Source organism: Pseudopipra pipra, chromosome 9 (assembly GCF_036250125.1).
Source record: "Pseudopipra pipra isolate bDixPip1 chromosome 9, bDixPip1.hap1, whole genome shotgun sequence".
In the NCBI taxonomy this organism is placed as follows: domain Eukaryota; kingdom Metazoa; phylum Chordata; class Aves; order Passeriformes; family Pipridae; genus Pseudopipra; species Pseudopipra pipra.
In genome coordinates, this window is record NC_087557.1 from 8652975 (window position 1) to 8670156 (window position 17182).

General features: G+C 40.8%; 1 protein-coding gene across 1 annotated transcript in view; it reads left to right on the top strand.

Annotated features, from left to right (window-relative positions):
- Positions 1–17182, top strand: part of LOC135418578 (uncharacterized) — a 114256-nt gene that overhangs the window by 37003 nt on the left and 60071 nt on the right. Inside the window, exons 24-33 of the mRNA XM_064664017.1 lie at positions 3529–3699; positions 5647–5835; positions 6504–6677; positions 7124–7186; positions 7807–7983; positions 8634–8810; positions 9818–9991; positions 10511–10693; positions 11426–11626; positions 11905–12099. Coding sequence (XP_064520087.1) covers positions 3529–3699; positions 5647–5835; positions 6504–6677; positions 7124–7186; positions 7807–7983; positions 8634–8810; positions 9818–9991; positions 10511–10693; positions 11426–11626; positions 11905–12099 — 1704 coding nt within the window. The remainder of the gene's footprint in view (positions 1–3528; positions 3700–5646; positions 5836–6503; positions 6678–7123; positions 7187–7806; positions 7984–8633; positions 8811–9817; positions 9992–10510; positions 10694–11425; positions 11627–11904; positions 12100–17182) is intronic.

A 17182-nucleotide genomic window follows, 5' to 3' on the forward strand; every position in this document is an offset into this window, starting at 1 on the left:
ATCAGGGCAGGAGTGGGAAAGATCAGAGAGAGTTGATATAAAACCTAGAAGGAAGCATTTCTCAGTAATGATGAAGAAACTAAGATTATCTTTCATGCTTTCAGAGGATCTGAGGCCCCCTTGTCCAAAACGGAAATATAAATATAAAATATACATAAAACTATAAATACATATAAAATATATAAAAAATATAATGTATCTCAGAAGTAAAGGAGGAACAGAGTAGAGAAGCTCTCCCTGCACTCTGTAGCCTATTTTTTAAATCTTACATTGCAGTGTGCTTTCTCAGCTTGCAAAGTGAAAGTGTTAATTCAAATGAGGTCTAATGAAAAGTATGTGGAATTAGAAAAATTCCTTTGCTCATCATTAAATTACTTTTTTGGGAAAACTAGCCATTTTTAACTCGTTTCAAAGACAGAGTTAGCTAGAGGATTCCTGTTCATTTTGCTTATTCCTGCATTTTCCAAAAATGTTTTTAGAAAGCAAATGTGTCTTAATCTTGCTAAGTCCCTACTTCTTTTTTATAGTAGGGTAGTACCCTTCAGTGCATAGAAGCAATAATTTTTATTCAGATATAATTATTCAGAGGAGGGAGCAAACTAATTAAAGTAATGGGAAAAAACATGAACATGAGGGCACACTCTTCCTTTAGCACCTCAGCAGTATTACCAAAACTTGTCTAATTCCTCTGGCTACTTGAAACAGCCAAACTCAAGTTATCAGATCTCACAATTACCATTATTTTCTTTATATTATCAAAATGCCATACAGAACATTTAAAATTATACATGTTTTTCTTGTAACAAATCTTTTTTTCCTGATTTTTAAACAATTTTATAAAATTATGCCTCTAATTTGATAGGTACTCCACTGACTGAAATAGGGAGTGCTCAAGGGTATGTCTTTGCACAACTCAAGTATAATTCACTTTCCACATTTTGATGTGGAAGAAGGAGTGTTTTTCCTGCTCACTTTGTGTCACAAATCCAGGCTACCTGGTCTGTGGTTGGGATCTGCGCAGTGTAATTCAGGAAGCTGTAACTCTGCATCCCTCACATGAAAAAGGATTCTAGTTATTTTTCCTGTAGTCCTGTTTTCAAGAGGCACCTGGACAACCTGTAGGAAAGCTTCAGTGAGAGTACTGCTGCTTTCTCAAACCTTTGGCCTTACAGCTAACTGGAGAGAGGACTTCTGTGCCAGGTCTCTGCTGCGTAATGAATGTACTCACCAAGGACTTTCCTTCCCTGCTGGAGAATTCTTCTCCCATTTATTTTCTATACAGAGATTTCATTTCTTTTCCAAGGCTCCATTTCTCAGGGGTTGTTTTATTTATTCTTGATGAATTCTCGCCTTTCATGCTCAGATGGAAACCAGACTTCATTGCGTCTAATTGGCTAGAGTGTTCAGGCTCTGTTACTCTGGGTAAAGCTTCAGCCTTCCAAATGAGTACGTTTCAGTCACCCAGGCACTGAAAATTAGTCACTGAAATTAGTTCAATAATTATAAACAACTAAAAAAATTGTTTCTTAACAACATCACTTAGTCTTTCATTAACAGCTTCCCAACATTTGTTTCTTTCTGCTTTAGTCTGGCTTTTCTCATTCTCAAACTGTTGAGGAATTCCTTAATTAAATTGATTCAGGTTCATTTGTTGTAATTCGTGATCTCATGGACAAGAGAAAAGAAGTTTTGGAATATCAGGTGATCTGAGCCTGCAGAGAAAGTTTAGGCAATGTAAAGGTGAGAGGAGATTTGACAGAATTTGATCAAATGACACATGAAATTAATGTCAGTAAAGATGGTGGTGGTTGGAGAAGAAAACAGTTTGAAAGGAAACTCTACAGAGTGCGTAGAGTTGTTCTCTGTGGCAATGGAAGGACAGGCATGGAGCAGCTCCTGCAGATGGAAGGGTAGGAGGTGTCTGTGGTTAGAACCAGGGCACTAATCTCGTCTCAGTCTTTGTAACTAAAATCTGTTTTGTGAATCATCACAGTCCCATGTGGTTTCTTGGTACTTCCTTTGGCTATTTTCATGTCGTTCTAAAGGTCTATTCATATTCCTACAAAATGTGGATTCTTGGCAGTTTCCCATTTTGTGCTGATTAAATAGAAAACCTATGTTGGTTTGATCACAAATGTCCCCGGGATTTCGTGGCACATTTTCTATTGTCAAATTGTTTAGGTGTTTGTAACATGTGCTACAGTCATCAATATTTTTATTTAAAATTTTTAGCTTGTGAAGAATCTCCTCCCAGGAGGGTTAAAGAGGTGCCTACTAAAATATGGAACAAACCTCCCTATCCACATGGTACTTAAGCAACTTGGAGTTGTCGACCTGGATATATAAAACCTGGACACATTTTGTTTCAGTGCCTTGATGGAGCATGGCAGCAGCAACCCTCAGCCATAGAAATTAGTAAATTTAGTCAAGAGCCTCTACAAGGACAATGTCATCTCACTGTAGAATAAATATTTACATTTAGTCTCATGAGTCAGCCTTTGGAGTCCGCTGAGAATATTTCCTGGATTTCTGTTGATTGTAACGGATTATCAGTGTGTAAGAATGAATCCCAGGAAGGTTATGGTAACAAACACTTAAATACTCAGACTATCAAGCTTCTTATATTATTTATATGTTATCTGATCAGGAAGCATGTGTTTAGAAGAGCAGAGTATGTCAGCATGGCAGATACATGTATGGTTTGTTCACAATTTCAGAGCTGCATTTTGCTGCTTTGAAATCCCCATTTATTATCATTTATAGCATAATCCCACCTCAAAAGTGGAATGAAACATATGTGCTTGTAACATTTGCAGAATCTAGTGAATTTCATTAAACAATGACAGTTCCAATGAGCTATATTTCATCCTAAATACAAAGTAAATTCAGCAAAGGAATCCAAGAGAACTCTTGGGTGTTCTGCTCTGTGACCGAGGAAGCAAAACCTTGAATATTTTCTGGTTTTCTGAACTCAGTTTTAGGAAACCGCAAGATCTTGGTGGTTTCATTGGGTTTGGCAAGGAGCTGGCATTGCTGATGTTCTTTCATAGATAGTTAAGCATTCTAGTGTCAGTTTTCCAGATACTTTCATTCTTTTTTCCTTTTGATGTAATGATTTAACTAATAATCTACTGGCTATGGCAGCGCACTAGGTTTTCTGGAAACTACAAAAAAAATCAAATTATCTGAAAAAAGGAAAATCCTAAATTTCAGCTAACCTAGTTTCTGATTTTGGAATATATTCTGCATTATATATTGATTCTGGGATCCGTTAAAACCCAAAGCAAAGCCCTGCAACCTGTCTCATGAATCAATTTGCAACTGATGCTGTGCTTCTTTCTACCTGGAATCCACAATCAGGTCACTGAAGAGCTCTCAAATAAGTTTCAAACAGTTTCCAAATGCAAAAGTTTTTGTGAATTTAAATTTAAAAAAAACCCCAAAACTAAATTTTATTACGATAGGATTTTAAGTTTAGCAAATAAAAATAGACAAAAACACATGGCTTTTTGTCTTCCTCTGTTTCAGATATTAGCTGTGATGTGCCAGAAATTCCGAATGGATATGTACGTTCTCCAAAGCAGTCTTACAAGGAATCGGAAATACTGCGGTTTTCCTGTAACGATGGATACAGCTTTGATGACAGATCAGATGCACTATGCACTGAAACAGGATGGAATCCACCTCCCTATTGCACTGGTTAGTCTGGCCTAAAGTGGTTTTACACATTTGTTGGGTTTGGAAGTAATTTCAGAGATTAATAAGTTTATTCGTAACAAAATAAATCCATCCACATCTAGCCAATATCCTTGAAGATCTGGAAGGATTAAGTACTAAAGGGACCAAGCAACTGGATAAGAATTTTCCATGGAGAGCAGTAGCAAAAGCAGTTAATTCAGGGTTTTTTTTTTACTTGAGTGTCGATTGAGGGATCCTCAAAGCAACAATTGCTCCAGTATACAACATAAGCGATTGATGCTAAAATACTCATGCAGCATTGGTACCTGTTGTTATTATATTGTATTTTTATATAATTCTGAATTGGTGGGAAGAGCATGTGAAAAGGATTTCTTGAGTTAGAAAAAAATCCTAATTTAGACAGATAGGAAGGATAAAGCTGAATACCTTCTACAAAACACAATGAGAATGTTTTATCAAAGGAATAGAAAAATCAGACATAAAAAAGAATATTTAAGCAAGCAGGAAAAAAAGTATTAGTACCAGAGAAATTCAAACTGCGGAAGGAATCTGAAATTTTTAATGGCATGGAAAAATTAAATATTGAAACCACCTTCTTGGAAAAGTGGTAAAAAGTCCTATTTCTTCACCTAAAATCTTGATACCTCCTTAAGTGTGCTTAACATGGACATAACTGGTACAAGTGAGAGACTGTGCTGTAAGTTGGAAGATTGAGTAAAAAAATATTTGTTTGATACCATAGGAATAGCAGCAGTATGAATGAAAGTGAGAAAAGCTAATAGTCTTAGCTTGATGACCTCCTAACGAATCACAAGCAGTTCTTTGAGGGAGAGATAGAGGTTAATGCATCTTCAGGTCTTCCATGTTCAGGTATTTGAGATACTGTGTCACCATAACCAAGACTCTGCTCCTTGTAATCAAAGGACTAAACACTCAGTAAAAGACCACTCAGCATCTCACTCTCTGTGAACATTTGAGACAAAAGAAGTTTGCTTTGACTTACTGAACTGACCTTTGCATTTTTTCTGAGTGTCCTGATGAGTCTTACTCACGAGCAGACTGAGCACCTGGTTACCAGTCATCATATCCATTCTTTAAAATCCCAGACTACTAGTTCTGATCAGCCAGTTCCAACCAAAGAGAAACAATTCAAAAAAGATTCGTATTTCACTAATGGACCTTCAGTAAGAAGTCATTGGTATACTGTGCAACTTTTCAGAAATGACTGGCAATTACAACAGTAAACATCTTTCAAAGTATGTTTCAAATTAAAATCCTGACTGAAGTTTGTAAGCTGCCTTTCAAGAGCTCTTCTGACATAGTAGGAACCTAGGTAAACTTGAATGAAGGCTTCTGGGAGTCTTCTTCTATCTTTGACTTCTCCCTGAAAAAGGTCAGTTCTTTTGAGGAACCAAAGGAACAAAATTACAATTTTAAAATAAAATTTTAAAATAAAAATGAGAAGAGTAAGGAAGAGCTTTTGGTTCAGGGTCCCAAAAGTTACAAATGGAAGTGGTAACAGGAGTCATCTCAATTTTAAGATTGTACAGGTCAGTTTCTATATCTGAGCCACATGTCAGGGCTCCCATCATGGTCAGCATAGTAAATTTAGTCCAGACCCTCTACAAGGACAATGTCATCTCACTGTAGAATAAATATTTACATTTAGTCTCATGAGTCAGCCTTTGGAGTCCGCTGAGAATATTTCCTGGATTTCTGTTGATTGCAATGGAATTGGGGGAAATGACAGAGCTATGAGCACTGCCAAAGACACCAGCAGCACAGTGCGATTGTTCCCGCACTCCTGAGGGGTGTGCCAGGGTGGGCAGTCCTGGTTCTGTCCGTTTCTGAAAACACCCAGATGATGAGGCTGAATCTGAATTAATTGTGTGCTGAGCTTTTTATCATGCATGTGTTGACATTGTTGCTCTTCAATTCTATTTCAAGCGAAGCCATGTGACTACCCAGTTATAGAAAACGGCAAGTTAAGATACGACAGCCGCTCTTACTTTCCGAAGAGACTTGGGCAGATTGTTGACTACTACTGTTTTAAAGATTATTCAACCCTCACTGGAAATACCTGGGGTCAAAGTTCGTGTTCTGAAAGGGGCTGGTTTCCAGAGCCAAAATGCCTGAGTAAGTGCATTTCCAACATATGCTCAATTCTGTTATAATTATCAGAGGTCTGTGCAGCAGAAATTGTTCTGATGGAACACAAGACAAAACAGTTTCTTAGAGTCGGACTGCTTTAGCCGACCCCTGGAACTGCATCCAGACTGTCATCCTCTCTGCAGAGCTCAAAGTGTCAGCTGGGGACACTCTGAAATGAGTAAGGCTGAAATGATGCTTTTGGATTTGGGAGATTTTTTACTCTTGAAACTATTCATGAGATTAAGAAATATATGGGAAATCTTCTCTGGCTTCTGGGTAACATGCAAGCACATACTTTCCTCTGGACACACAGCTGAAATTCACTCTGTGCAAACAGCAACAGTTTAGAGACAAAGCAGACCAAACTAGAGCTGGTGCACATGAACAGTAGGTAAGAGATTGTGGCTACTAGACCAGCTCTTTTTGCTTTATGTAGTGACTTCCACTTCTGTTCATGTGATTCATTAATCTCAGGGCAGTGAAATAAAGCGAGCTTTCCTTCAGGTTTGCACACAAATGTCTTTTTGGGGAGGAAGGCTACAGAAATGTGTTTGGAAGCCTGTTTTTTATTAACTGTCTTCCTAAGAATTATTTTACCTCAGTTCTTGCCATAGAAATTACTGTGGTTTAATGTACTTACCTTTCTTCTTTAGAAAAATGTTATGCCGGGCAGCTGATAAATGGTTATTTCCCAAGAGACGGGACAGATTTTTACAAAGAAGGTGAAAGAACTACATATGCCTGCAACAATTATTACCGTGCTGAGCATAAAGTCGTCACGTGCACAATGAATGGCTGGTCCCCTCATCCCAGATGTATCCCTGAAAGTGAGTGTGCTTGTATTTTGTTGAGGTTTTTGTCTAAAACCAGTAAATGCATTGTCACATGACACATCACCACTGCTTAGTTATTTGTTACTTCCTTCCTCTCCTGAACAGGGGTGTAGTATAGTAAGAGACTTAATTTTCCATTGTTGTGATACTGAGGCTCATAATATTGACCAACTTTAGTTGCCATTTTATCTTGTCCTTTTATTTCACACTGTCTTTACCTAGGACTTTGTGGCTTCTTTTCTGACCCCTCACAAATGATCACGGCAACAGGAGTACAAACCATTTGCTATGACACCCAAAATAGTAATAATACATTGCAGGAAATAATATGTAGAAGGAATTAATTGAACCTAAGCAAGAAGTATTTATGCTAAATACTTCTAGACACATATTTCTGAAGATTAATGCAATAAGATAATATGTGAATATACTGCATATTCTACATGAATATTCTGAGATAACTTGTTCTGTGGGAGAATGGACTTCAGCTCCTGCATGCTTGGGTAATATGAAAAAATACCTTTCTTTTTTTTTTTTTTTTGAAGTGCATTTAGCAATGAAATGGAAAAAATTTTAAACTGAAGCTTTCTTTTGCTGTGGAATCTTATCTTCCATCATGGATATCTTCAGAGCAATCCTGATTGGGTGCAAAACTGACTTTCTGAATGTAGCTTAGTTTTTAAATATTCCTTTGTATTCTTACAATCTTTGTTCAGTTCATATTTCTGCCAGGTGAGTCCTAGGCATATCCTTGTAATCCAAGGACCTGTTTTCTAGAGAGTCCAGTAGTGACTAAGAGTTGCTTTGGAGACTCAGTGGTGGAAATCACTTCAGTATAGTAAGGAACAGAAGCCTGTAGTCAAATTTTCTGACACGTTTAGAAACAAGATCTTAATATTTTGGTGATGGAAATCTGTGCCTGTTTAGGGGAATAACTTTATTTATTTAATCTAGGCTATCTTTTATATATTTATTAGTTAACTGTAATTATATAATCCACTGTCAGCAGATGCTTATGCTGATGTTAGAAATAGCTCACTAAAGCATCTGTTTGGTGGGAAAAGTACACTCCTTTGATGTGTGTCCCATTAGCACCAGCATCAGATTTCTGTTATCTTTTCAGAAATGTCATGTGGAAGTATTCCAAAAGTTGCCAATGCTCAGTTTGAAGGCAGAACCAAGGAAACTTATGAGCCTGGTGAAACAATTCGCTACGAGTGTGATGCAGGGTTCCTCATTGTTGGTTCCCCTGAAATTCATTGCAAAGAAGGAAATTGGACACCACCGCCCTTCTGTGAAGGTATAGGTTCTACTTCTAAGTAGTCCTTCTCAATAGTGCATGTGAATTAATAGAATTTCAACTCAGGCATGCAGGTGAGTCAGGCCAATAGAGCCAACGGGTGACTTGCTTTGAATGGGCTGCTAAAACACCTATTTTTCTGACTCTGGAGAAACAAAAAGCAGTGCAGATCAGCAAAGCAATCATTTCCTTGTGGGCTGAAGCTAGTAGCTGAAACTTAGCTGTCTGCTGAAATCAAGCAGGCAGATGGTTATGGAGGAATGCATCTTGGCTGCAAAGGAGGAGAAAACTAGTAGGGTAATGTATCTTATTTTCACACCACTAAAAATGTCAGTTGCTGACAGTTACCTTCAAATAGTAAATAAATCTCCTCACTCTCCAGCCCATTGGTACACAATGCCTTACAGCACCAGTCTGCACAATTGGCTGATCTCTGTGAACTTCTTTTCTCTTTTTAGTCACTTCAGGTAAAAATAATATTGTGTGGTGAAGCATTGCAGAATAGAGACTAAATTATCTTCTTTTTCTACCTGTAGAAAATGATCTACATTACACAAACCATTTTTGCTCATCAGGAGCTCCGGAATGCAATGTTCTGTGGTTCTTTTATTGCTGTACTGCAGTCTTTACATGCACCTCTCTCTTTTCAGATGTTAGCTGTGGACCTGTACCTGAAATCCCCAATGGTCATGTTGCAGGCACTCAACAGGAGAGGTATCTGCCCAGTGCCAGAGTGCATTATCAATGTGAAAGCAATTTTCAAATGATAGGTGGAAATTTCATCACTTGTTTAAATGGTGAATGGTCACAAGCACCAGTGTGCAGAGGTAGGAACCTGTGCTTTCACCTTGCCTGTTAGCATAGAGGGGACTGTTTCTCTACCTAAACACACTGAAGACTTCACCTTTTCTACTTCTGTTTTCTTTGGGTACCTCAGCTTTGTAGTTTCTGTTGCTTGCTTGCACAGCACTTTAATTTAGCTCGATGCTTCTAGAAATACTGGGAATATTTCCATCAACAGCAAAAACATCTTCAAGCAGCAGGCCAAAAAAAATGTGCTGTACTGTCATTCTCCTGCATGTTATTGGTATTGCTCCAGTGTCCACCATTTCAACAACCTTCAGTGGAAAGACATGTAAGGGCTTCTGTCTTCTGCTCAAAGCTGTCAGGAAGTATCTGAATGGAAGCAGCAGTAGGGGAGAGAAGAAACTCCAGGGCTCCCCTCTGACCAATGCAGGTCCCAGCAGAGACCCAGATCTAAACCATGTAAGGTCTGCCAGGGCCATAGAACTGGAAAGATTGTTCCTGTGACAAGGAATGGTGATGAGCTGTGCTCCTGTGCCCTGCCAAAATCTGTGGCTGCAGGGTGAACAAGCGCTACTTGGCTTTCACACAGCTCCTTGGAGCTGGCTGCATTCCCCCATCCCTGAGCAGCACAGGCTGACAAACTCCTCCAGCGCTGCCAGTCCTCCAGAGCTCTGCACTTCAGCACAGTGTCAGTTTGGATGTTACCTCTGTGGTTTCCAGGAATGCCAGGGCTCCCTAGGGAGGGACATGGGCATGCGGGAAGGCTGCTGTGTCTTCTGTGACATTAAGTGTAGCTACAGAAACATTGGCTTTTTCTAGAAACTCTTATTGACCCTGCCCATCTCCTGAGAGTCCCAGATCATTTTCTGCTGCCACTGTCACCCCTCATTGCTTTCTCCACGGTGTGACCCACCTGAGACACAAAATCTGTACAGAAATTGTAACCAGATTGATTCCTTTAACTTTTGGTTGTATAGATGAACATCTCAACAACCGCAAAGGTGACTGTAGTCGTGTCTCTTTTCAGATGTGACATGTGAACCTCCTCCAGAAATTGCTGGTGGTAGGATTAATATTAAAAAGTCAAAGTATCTCCCTGGGGAGACTGCTAACTATGACTGCTGGCAAGGTTTTAAGATGACTGGGACTTCCACTGTAGTGTGCCAGAATGGGACCTGGACAGAGCTACCAAAGTGCAAAGGTAATTTCTCTCTCTCTCTCTCTCTCTCTCTCTCTCTCTCTGTCTCTTCATACAGTCGCCTGTCAGAGATTCTGTAATGAGGCTGACTCAGTGGGATTTACTTTTCCAAATTTCAGTACCCTTATCATGCACAATTGCAAAGTATATGGCACACTCAGGAAAAAGTAATTTTCCCAGGAGTCTGTTCAGATGAGTTTACCAGCTGAGTGACCCAGGTGGCTTCACTCAAGAGGGCCAAATGCCACACTTCTGCAGGACAAGATGAAGTCCTGCAGACAGCTGCAAGCACTTCAGCTGTGGTCAAATGGGGTGAACTGGCAGTTGTGAGCCCGAGGGTTGGAGAAATGAGAAACTCTTGCTCTGTTTCACCTGCCAGGTATTTGATTTTCTCTCTGCTTTCCTCTGGTTCTCTTAGAGTAGTGCCAACATTCTGTGGGGTGGCTGGCCACATTTGTGACCAGACCTCCATGGCAGTTAAACTCTTGTGGTTTTTGTCTCTGATTGGGCAATTTCTTTCAGGAAAAGGTGGGAAATGTGGCCCACCTCCAGCTATTGAAAACGGAGAGCTTCTTTCCTTCCCCAGGCCAGAATATCAACAAGGTACAACTCTGGAATACAAATGCCCAAGCTTCTATGTCTTGAAAGGATCTCAGTATATCACTTGTACTGATGGGCAGTGGTCAAGCCCCCCTGTTTGCCTAGGTACGTGGAAGCAAGTACTCGGTGGCCAAAGGCTGTGTGACTGCTCCTCTCTTCTTTTTCTCAGACTCTGAGGGCAGCACTTGTGCAGCAGCATTTGTGCTGGGGCTGTGATGCTGGCAGGGCAGAACAGCAGCGAGTCCTTCTTTTATCCCCAAAGAGTTTCTCTGAAAGTTAGCTCCTGTAGTCCTTTCTGCTGCCAGGAGCTCTGCAAGGAGAGGACTTTGGCTGAACCCCCCTCTGTGAGGGGATCTCCACCTCTGTGCAAAGCTCCTGAGGGTTCCCAAGCTGGGGATGCTGCTACAGGCAGCAGGCTGTGAACAAGGACGAGTGATCTGAGTGTGTGGCAGTTCTGGGGACATCCAGGCTTGCATCTGTGACATGGTAATGAGAAAATAAAGTTAGAGAAGTACAGAGCAGAAGGGAAGGATCTCAGAAAACACGTGGTCAAATTCATTGGTGCCTGGTGCCTTCCCCAACTGTGCTTCATTCTTGCCCTGTGTGACTGTCAGACTGAAAAGGCTTCTCCACAGCTCTGTGTGGCATCTTAGCCATGGTCTTTTTTCCCTTTTAGTCTGGCTGTGAATGTCTTTTCTGTGGCAACTAACAGAGGATGAGAGCAAATAGTTGGAAGGATTTTTTGATGCAAAGAACTTCTGTAGGCTCTCGGGGCAAAACAGTTACCTGTGGTGTGCCTGTATGAAATGCTGACACTCTTCTCTTCAATTTTTCAAGTGGCCTGTACACCATCAGAAGAAGATATGGACAGAAACAATATTGAGCTGAAAGGGTCCAGAGAAACCAAGCTGTATGTCTCATCGGGTGACTATATTGAATTTCGTTGTAAAGCAGGATATGTGAAAGAGCAAGAGCCTTCCCACTTCAGAGTCCAGTGTGTGGAGGGAGTGTTGGATTACCCACGATGCAGGCCGGGAAGTAAGTCATCTCCTCTTCAGCCACAGATTAGCTGCTGTGGTGCTGCATTTTTAGTGCTGAAAGGGGAGCAAAAAGCCTTTCCCTTTCCCGGGGAAGTGCGTGGGGAGGAGCCAGAGTGCAGAAGCCTGTTGTAAGCTACAGGCAGGGAGGGGCAGCAAGAAGCCATTGGGCAGCATTCCTGAGCTGGAAAGACTGCTGGGGAAAGGGCACAGTGGTTTCACAGCATCAGTTGTTCAGTGTGAGATCTACAGGCAAATAATGAAAGTCCTTTTTTGCAGGGAGCTGTACAGTGAGTACGGACCATATGGAAAGCAACAATATTCAACTACAGTCACGCCAATCAAGAACTTCCACCTATCGCTCTGGGGATTTTATTTTCTTTGAATGCAAATGGTGGCACAAACCACTTTCAAGAGCTGAGAAATTTAGAGCAGAGTGCCTGGATGGAGTGATTACATATCCTACATGTCAACGTAAGTGCACAGTGCTGAGGACACAGGGTGGGAGTTGTAGGAGGCAGTTTTGATGGAATTGCCTGACCACTGCTCTGAGGAGCCTCTGTGGTGCCCTGAGGATTGGTATTCATGACTTTCCCCCTTTTTTGTCTTTACACTGCAGCGAGGTTTGGATAAATGGAAATGGCATGAAGGAGACCAGCTGTGGAAATGCAAGAGCCCTCAGCCAACCCAGTGATTTCAGCTCAGTTTTTCCTGGTGTTTCCCATTTTGCTGTGCTCTGTTTGCAGCTTAGCCAATGTTCTGCCTTGGAATTTGTTATATTATTTTTATGATTGGATGATTGTGTTTGCATATTATCCACATTTTATCCATTTTTGTAAATGTATTTACATTTTATCCATCCAAATGGCTGTGCTTGCCTTTTATCCACTCTATACTGTTCTATCTGTTAGTTTCATTAACAATTGTGTCCTGAACTAGGCTGGCTTTGGTGGCATACTGAGACAAGAATTAAAGCTCGTGAGTAATTTGATTCTCAGCATTTGTCTATTCCTACTTTCTTCTCCATGTGCTTGCCTGGAAACTACCCTGGGGTCACAGCTGAGTGTCCTGAGTACCTGATCAGGAGGAGCAAGTAAGTAAGCCCACAGCTCCATCTGCTCTCCACAAACAAGGACAAAGTGCTTGTGGAAAGCAGCAGCAGCCTTGCTGTGGTAACTGTGTACTAATGAAGTTCATGATTCAGAGGGGAGAGAGGAAAGCGAGTAGAGTACAAATCAGGCCCCCTAGGAGAGCATGATTTTGACTGTGGGAGTGACCGCCCACCCGCCCACACCCACCCACCCACCCAGCCACAGGACCTTGCCGAGTGGCACTTGGCTGGGGGAGCCGCCTCGTCCCCCGAGCTGCCTCCTTTTCTATCACCTGGGGCTTCCTCGGGGGCACTTTTTTGTAGGCCCTGAAATTGGAAAAAATGGGGTGTTTTACCTTGGGTAGCTTTAGGTGGCCTGTGCACAGCCCCCCGTGTTCCTGCTGGTGGCTCATCTGAGCACAGCCGGGTCTGTCTCTTGCTCACCTTTAGTCGGGCACACCTGGTTAGTGCCAGCTCTTCTGGAATCCCGGGGCAGTGTAGGAAGCGTGCGGTCAATTTCTGCATTCGGTCAGTTGGGGGTTGTTGGACAGAACAGGTGGTGCAGGCCCTGTATGAAAACACAGGGGAGTTGAATGATTCCCATGATTGAGATTTGTGGGCAATACCTAAAAGTGGGAGATGCTCTAGAAAGTATTGTAATTCTGTACATGACTGATGAAGCACATAATGCCAATATGATTTGATTGATAGTGAATTGTCACAGACAGTGAATAATGCTTTTAGATCTGGCCTTAAAGATCTGCTTTTATCTAGACTGTCACACTAATCACCTCATGCCCCAATTGTAGTCAACATAAACATTACTACATTTTTTGCAGCCTATCTTGATTTGCTTTTGCAAGTTAGTGAAACAGGAGCCAAACCTAAAAGAGTTAACTGAGATATCTTGGCCTGCTAAGTAACTCCAGTACCTGTTTTGCTAGAAGAACATTTTAGGAGCACTGGTTAATATCATGTTCTGTTCTGCTCCCTGGACCAAAGGCCTTATTATAGAAAGGAGTTGTATGCTCATGGTAATAAATTAGGTAAACTAGACATTTGAATAAGATATAGAAGGCCCGAAGCCAGGATTTTGCAAGCTTGAAGAATTCAGGTCACCTAATTGAAGAGGTCCAATTGAGGAAGACGTCCATGGCGACCACCAGAGGGATGAAGGCTTGAGGAGAAAACCCCTACAGTAGAAGACTGCGCACATCAGGAAAGACTCCACCCAGAGACTACCCTACTTATTAATATGATGTAACCATGTATCCAAAGTGTATAAAATGGCTTAGTTTTGCACTTTCAAGTCAAACAAGTTTGTCCAGCTGGCTTGTTCCCAACGTTGAATGGACAAATACCTTGCTGCTTAAAGATACCAAAGTCTCTGAGCAGTTCTTCATACCGAGGTTTTTCAGCATCATTAGGTCTTCACCTAAACTCTTCAGTTGTAGCACTCCCTTCCTAGAAAGAAGTCATGCAGACTCTTAACATGGTGCAGTTTTTTAGATTCAGATTTTGCTGCATCAGGGGCTAAGTGATAAACAAGAATTTATTTCCTAAATGTGGTTTAAATACCACATATTTAATAAGGGGCACGCATGGATTGAAGAGTAAACCTTCTATTTTCTGTTTAGTTGGATTTCTGTGTAGAAGGTAAAGCTAGTTAAAAGCTGATGTGGCACATACAGTATCAGCTTAAGTATGCCAGCCTGGAGTGTATCACATTGTTATGGCCCTGCTGAGAATCCAGCTCTGAGCTTCCTGCTGTGAGGCAAAGATTTCTGTAGGTCACCCACAGGTAGTCCAATTCAGGACTCGGATTATCACTGCTGTTGTTACAGTCAATGCATCTTCCCTTGTTCTTTAGCACAGAGCTCTTAAGCATAACTTCTGTGATTGCTGTTTCTTTACAGAGCTGCAATGTAGTGTCCCAGGTCCTGTAAAACGCTGGGATCAGTGGAGTATGATGCTCATCCTTTTTGCACAGCTTGCTCCATTCTGCATTTACAGTGTGCTTCTCAGAAAGGCTTGTTAGATGAAGCAAAACAGATGCACATGTGTGGCAAGAGTTCAAAGGTAACTTGGTCTTTGCTTTGGCTGATATGGGAAATAAATAAAATAGTGAATTATCTTGCCAGTTTTACCATGCTGTGTTCTGGGGTCAGAGCTCTCTAAAAGTCTAATTAAAAAAAAAAGTCCAACATCTTTCTTCTTTAGAATATTTGTCACATACTGCCTATTTTTTTCTTTAATTCTCAGCTGCTTCTCCACTTGAATAGGCTATCTCTTGTAAGAAAGCATTGTATCCTCTCTCTGCCTGGGTGTTTTTTAACCTTGCCAAAATTCGAGGTGGGGTGAAGCCTGTATATTATAACGCTTTGCTACAAAAGCAAAGTAGTTAGGCTACTGTAGTCCTTTTCTGAAATCTACGAATCACAGATCATTTGGGAAATTAATGGTGTTTCTACTGTATCTTCTAGGAGCCTCATTAAATTTTCCACCTGAATTGATTAATTTAACATGTGTTTTCATACTTCAGAAACAGTAACAGACTGAACTAGCCCAAAGCGAGAACAAAGTTTTGAGGTTACTGTAAAGCTGCAAAGGTAGGGCAGAAGGAGGAATGGGAGGGATTTCACATTTGATAATTCTTCTGAAAGCATTGTAAGGTGCAGCACAGGCACACATTAAGAAACCACATCTCCTACAGGAGATATGCGTGAGAGGTAGACTGTGTGTATAACCACGGGTGGGTGGTGTATGGATCATTAGAACTTTGGGAGATTAGTGAAGAAAGGTCCTTTAGAAATTTGTTCGGTGCTTATGAGCATTTTGTCTATTAACAGTGCCTTGTCTGTTGCATTGCTGATATGGAACCTGAATGTATATCCCACTGATTGCCAGTTAATTATGTTCTATTAATAAATCAATAAGCCAGTTTGATTTTGATTTAGTTTAAACTAAGTAAACTATGCAGTTTTCCCCTCTCACACCTTTATGTTGAGATTGTAGATATTACATGATGTGACATGCCATTATGAGTTATAGAAGTTGTGTGACAGTGGGAGAAAAGGCAAATGTTGATGATGAAAAGATAATCTTACTGTTAATACAGTGGGACAGCACATTTTCATGAAGATTTTTGGGCGAAGCAGTGACTGGTTCTAGAATTCTATGGGCTCTAATGTTATCATTAAACTCAAGTGTAACAGGAAGAATGCTGTTAGGACATGCTGAAATTATACTGGTCAGAGATGCCATTTCAGCAGTGGCTAATTAACCTTCTGTTACTAGTCATCATTAGTTCCCTATGGAATACAGTGACTTCCTCAGATCTGTCTTCCTAACACAACATGGCTTCCAAACACTGATCTCCAAGTTATTCAGGTTTGAACAAACACTCTGAATGTTGATGTTAAGCCTCCACACTGAGCAAGAAATGAACAAAAACTTGAATAACTTATTCTGACCTTATACTGATTCTACTTTGTGCAGGAGTATTGGACAAGATAACTTCCTGAGGTCCATTCCCACCTGTACTTTCCTATGCTCTTATATCTTGACCTGCACTTTTTCTCGTGGTGACATTTTCTCTGGGAGTGATATTTTGGCTGTCTGGCTGCATCCACAGCAATATGTGAGTGTGGTCATACCAGTTCTCAAAGCAATAGCTCTACTTCCTTAGATAAAATCCAGCTGTCTTTGACTGCATAACTACTTTGACGTTTCTGCCTTTTTTTATGAGTAGGAAGTAAGGGTACTCTAGAGATGGCTTTTTTCTGCCTGCCTTAGAGGTCCTGAGGCACGGTTTGCCTATGCACTCTGTTTTGTTAGAGGCTGAAGATGACTAAACAAAGTCAGACACGATTAAAGACATTAGTTTTAAATTGATAGCCCATGGAAGAGGTGAGGAAGGAAAGCAAGTTTAAGTTCCTGATTTTATTTCCATTTAGTTAGGGTAAGTTTAATCAGTGGTTTAAGAAGATCACAAACACAAGACCAGAAGGGGCTGAGTCTGGTCCCTTGATTTGTGATTGAAGATGATTTCTTTGTACAGGCCTGCATTACATCCATACAAACATTGCTTCACTAGGTTAGGTGAGTCTTCTAATTTTTAGCTTAAATTTATTCAGAGGAGTTCTGGTTTTGCATGCTGATGCTCAAAGAGTTTTAGCATTGCCTGTATTTGTAGAAAGCAGTCAGGAAAGTTAAAGTACCATTTCAATTCCAGTTGTGGTTGAGCTGTAGCTGAAGTTATCTTTGACTGTGTTTCAAGCCCATAATTATTTGGCAAGTGGTTTAATGACCCAAAAGCAGTTTGACAAGACCTGAAGCAATTAGAGCTTCATGACATCAGAGGATACAACATTTAAAATTGCAGAAATTTTAGAACCCATGCCTGCAGCATGGATTTTTACAGCTAATTGGTTTGAGCCACTGTGTCTGGGTTGAAATTGAAGCCTT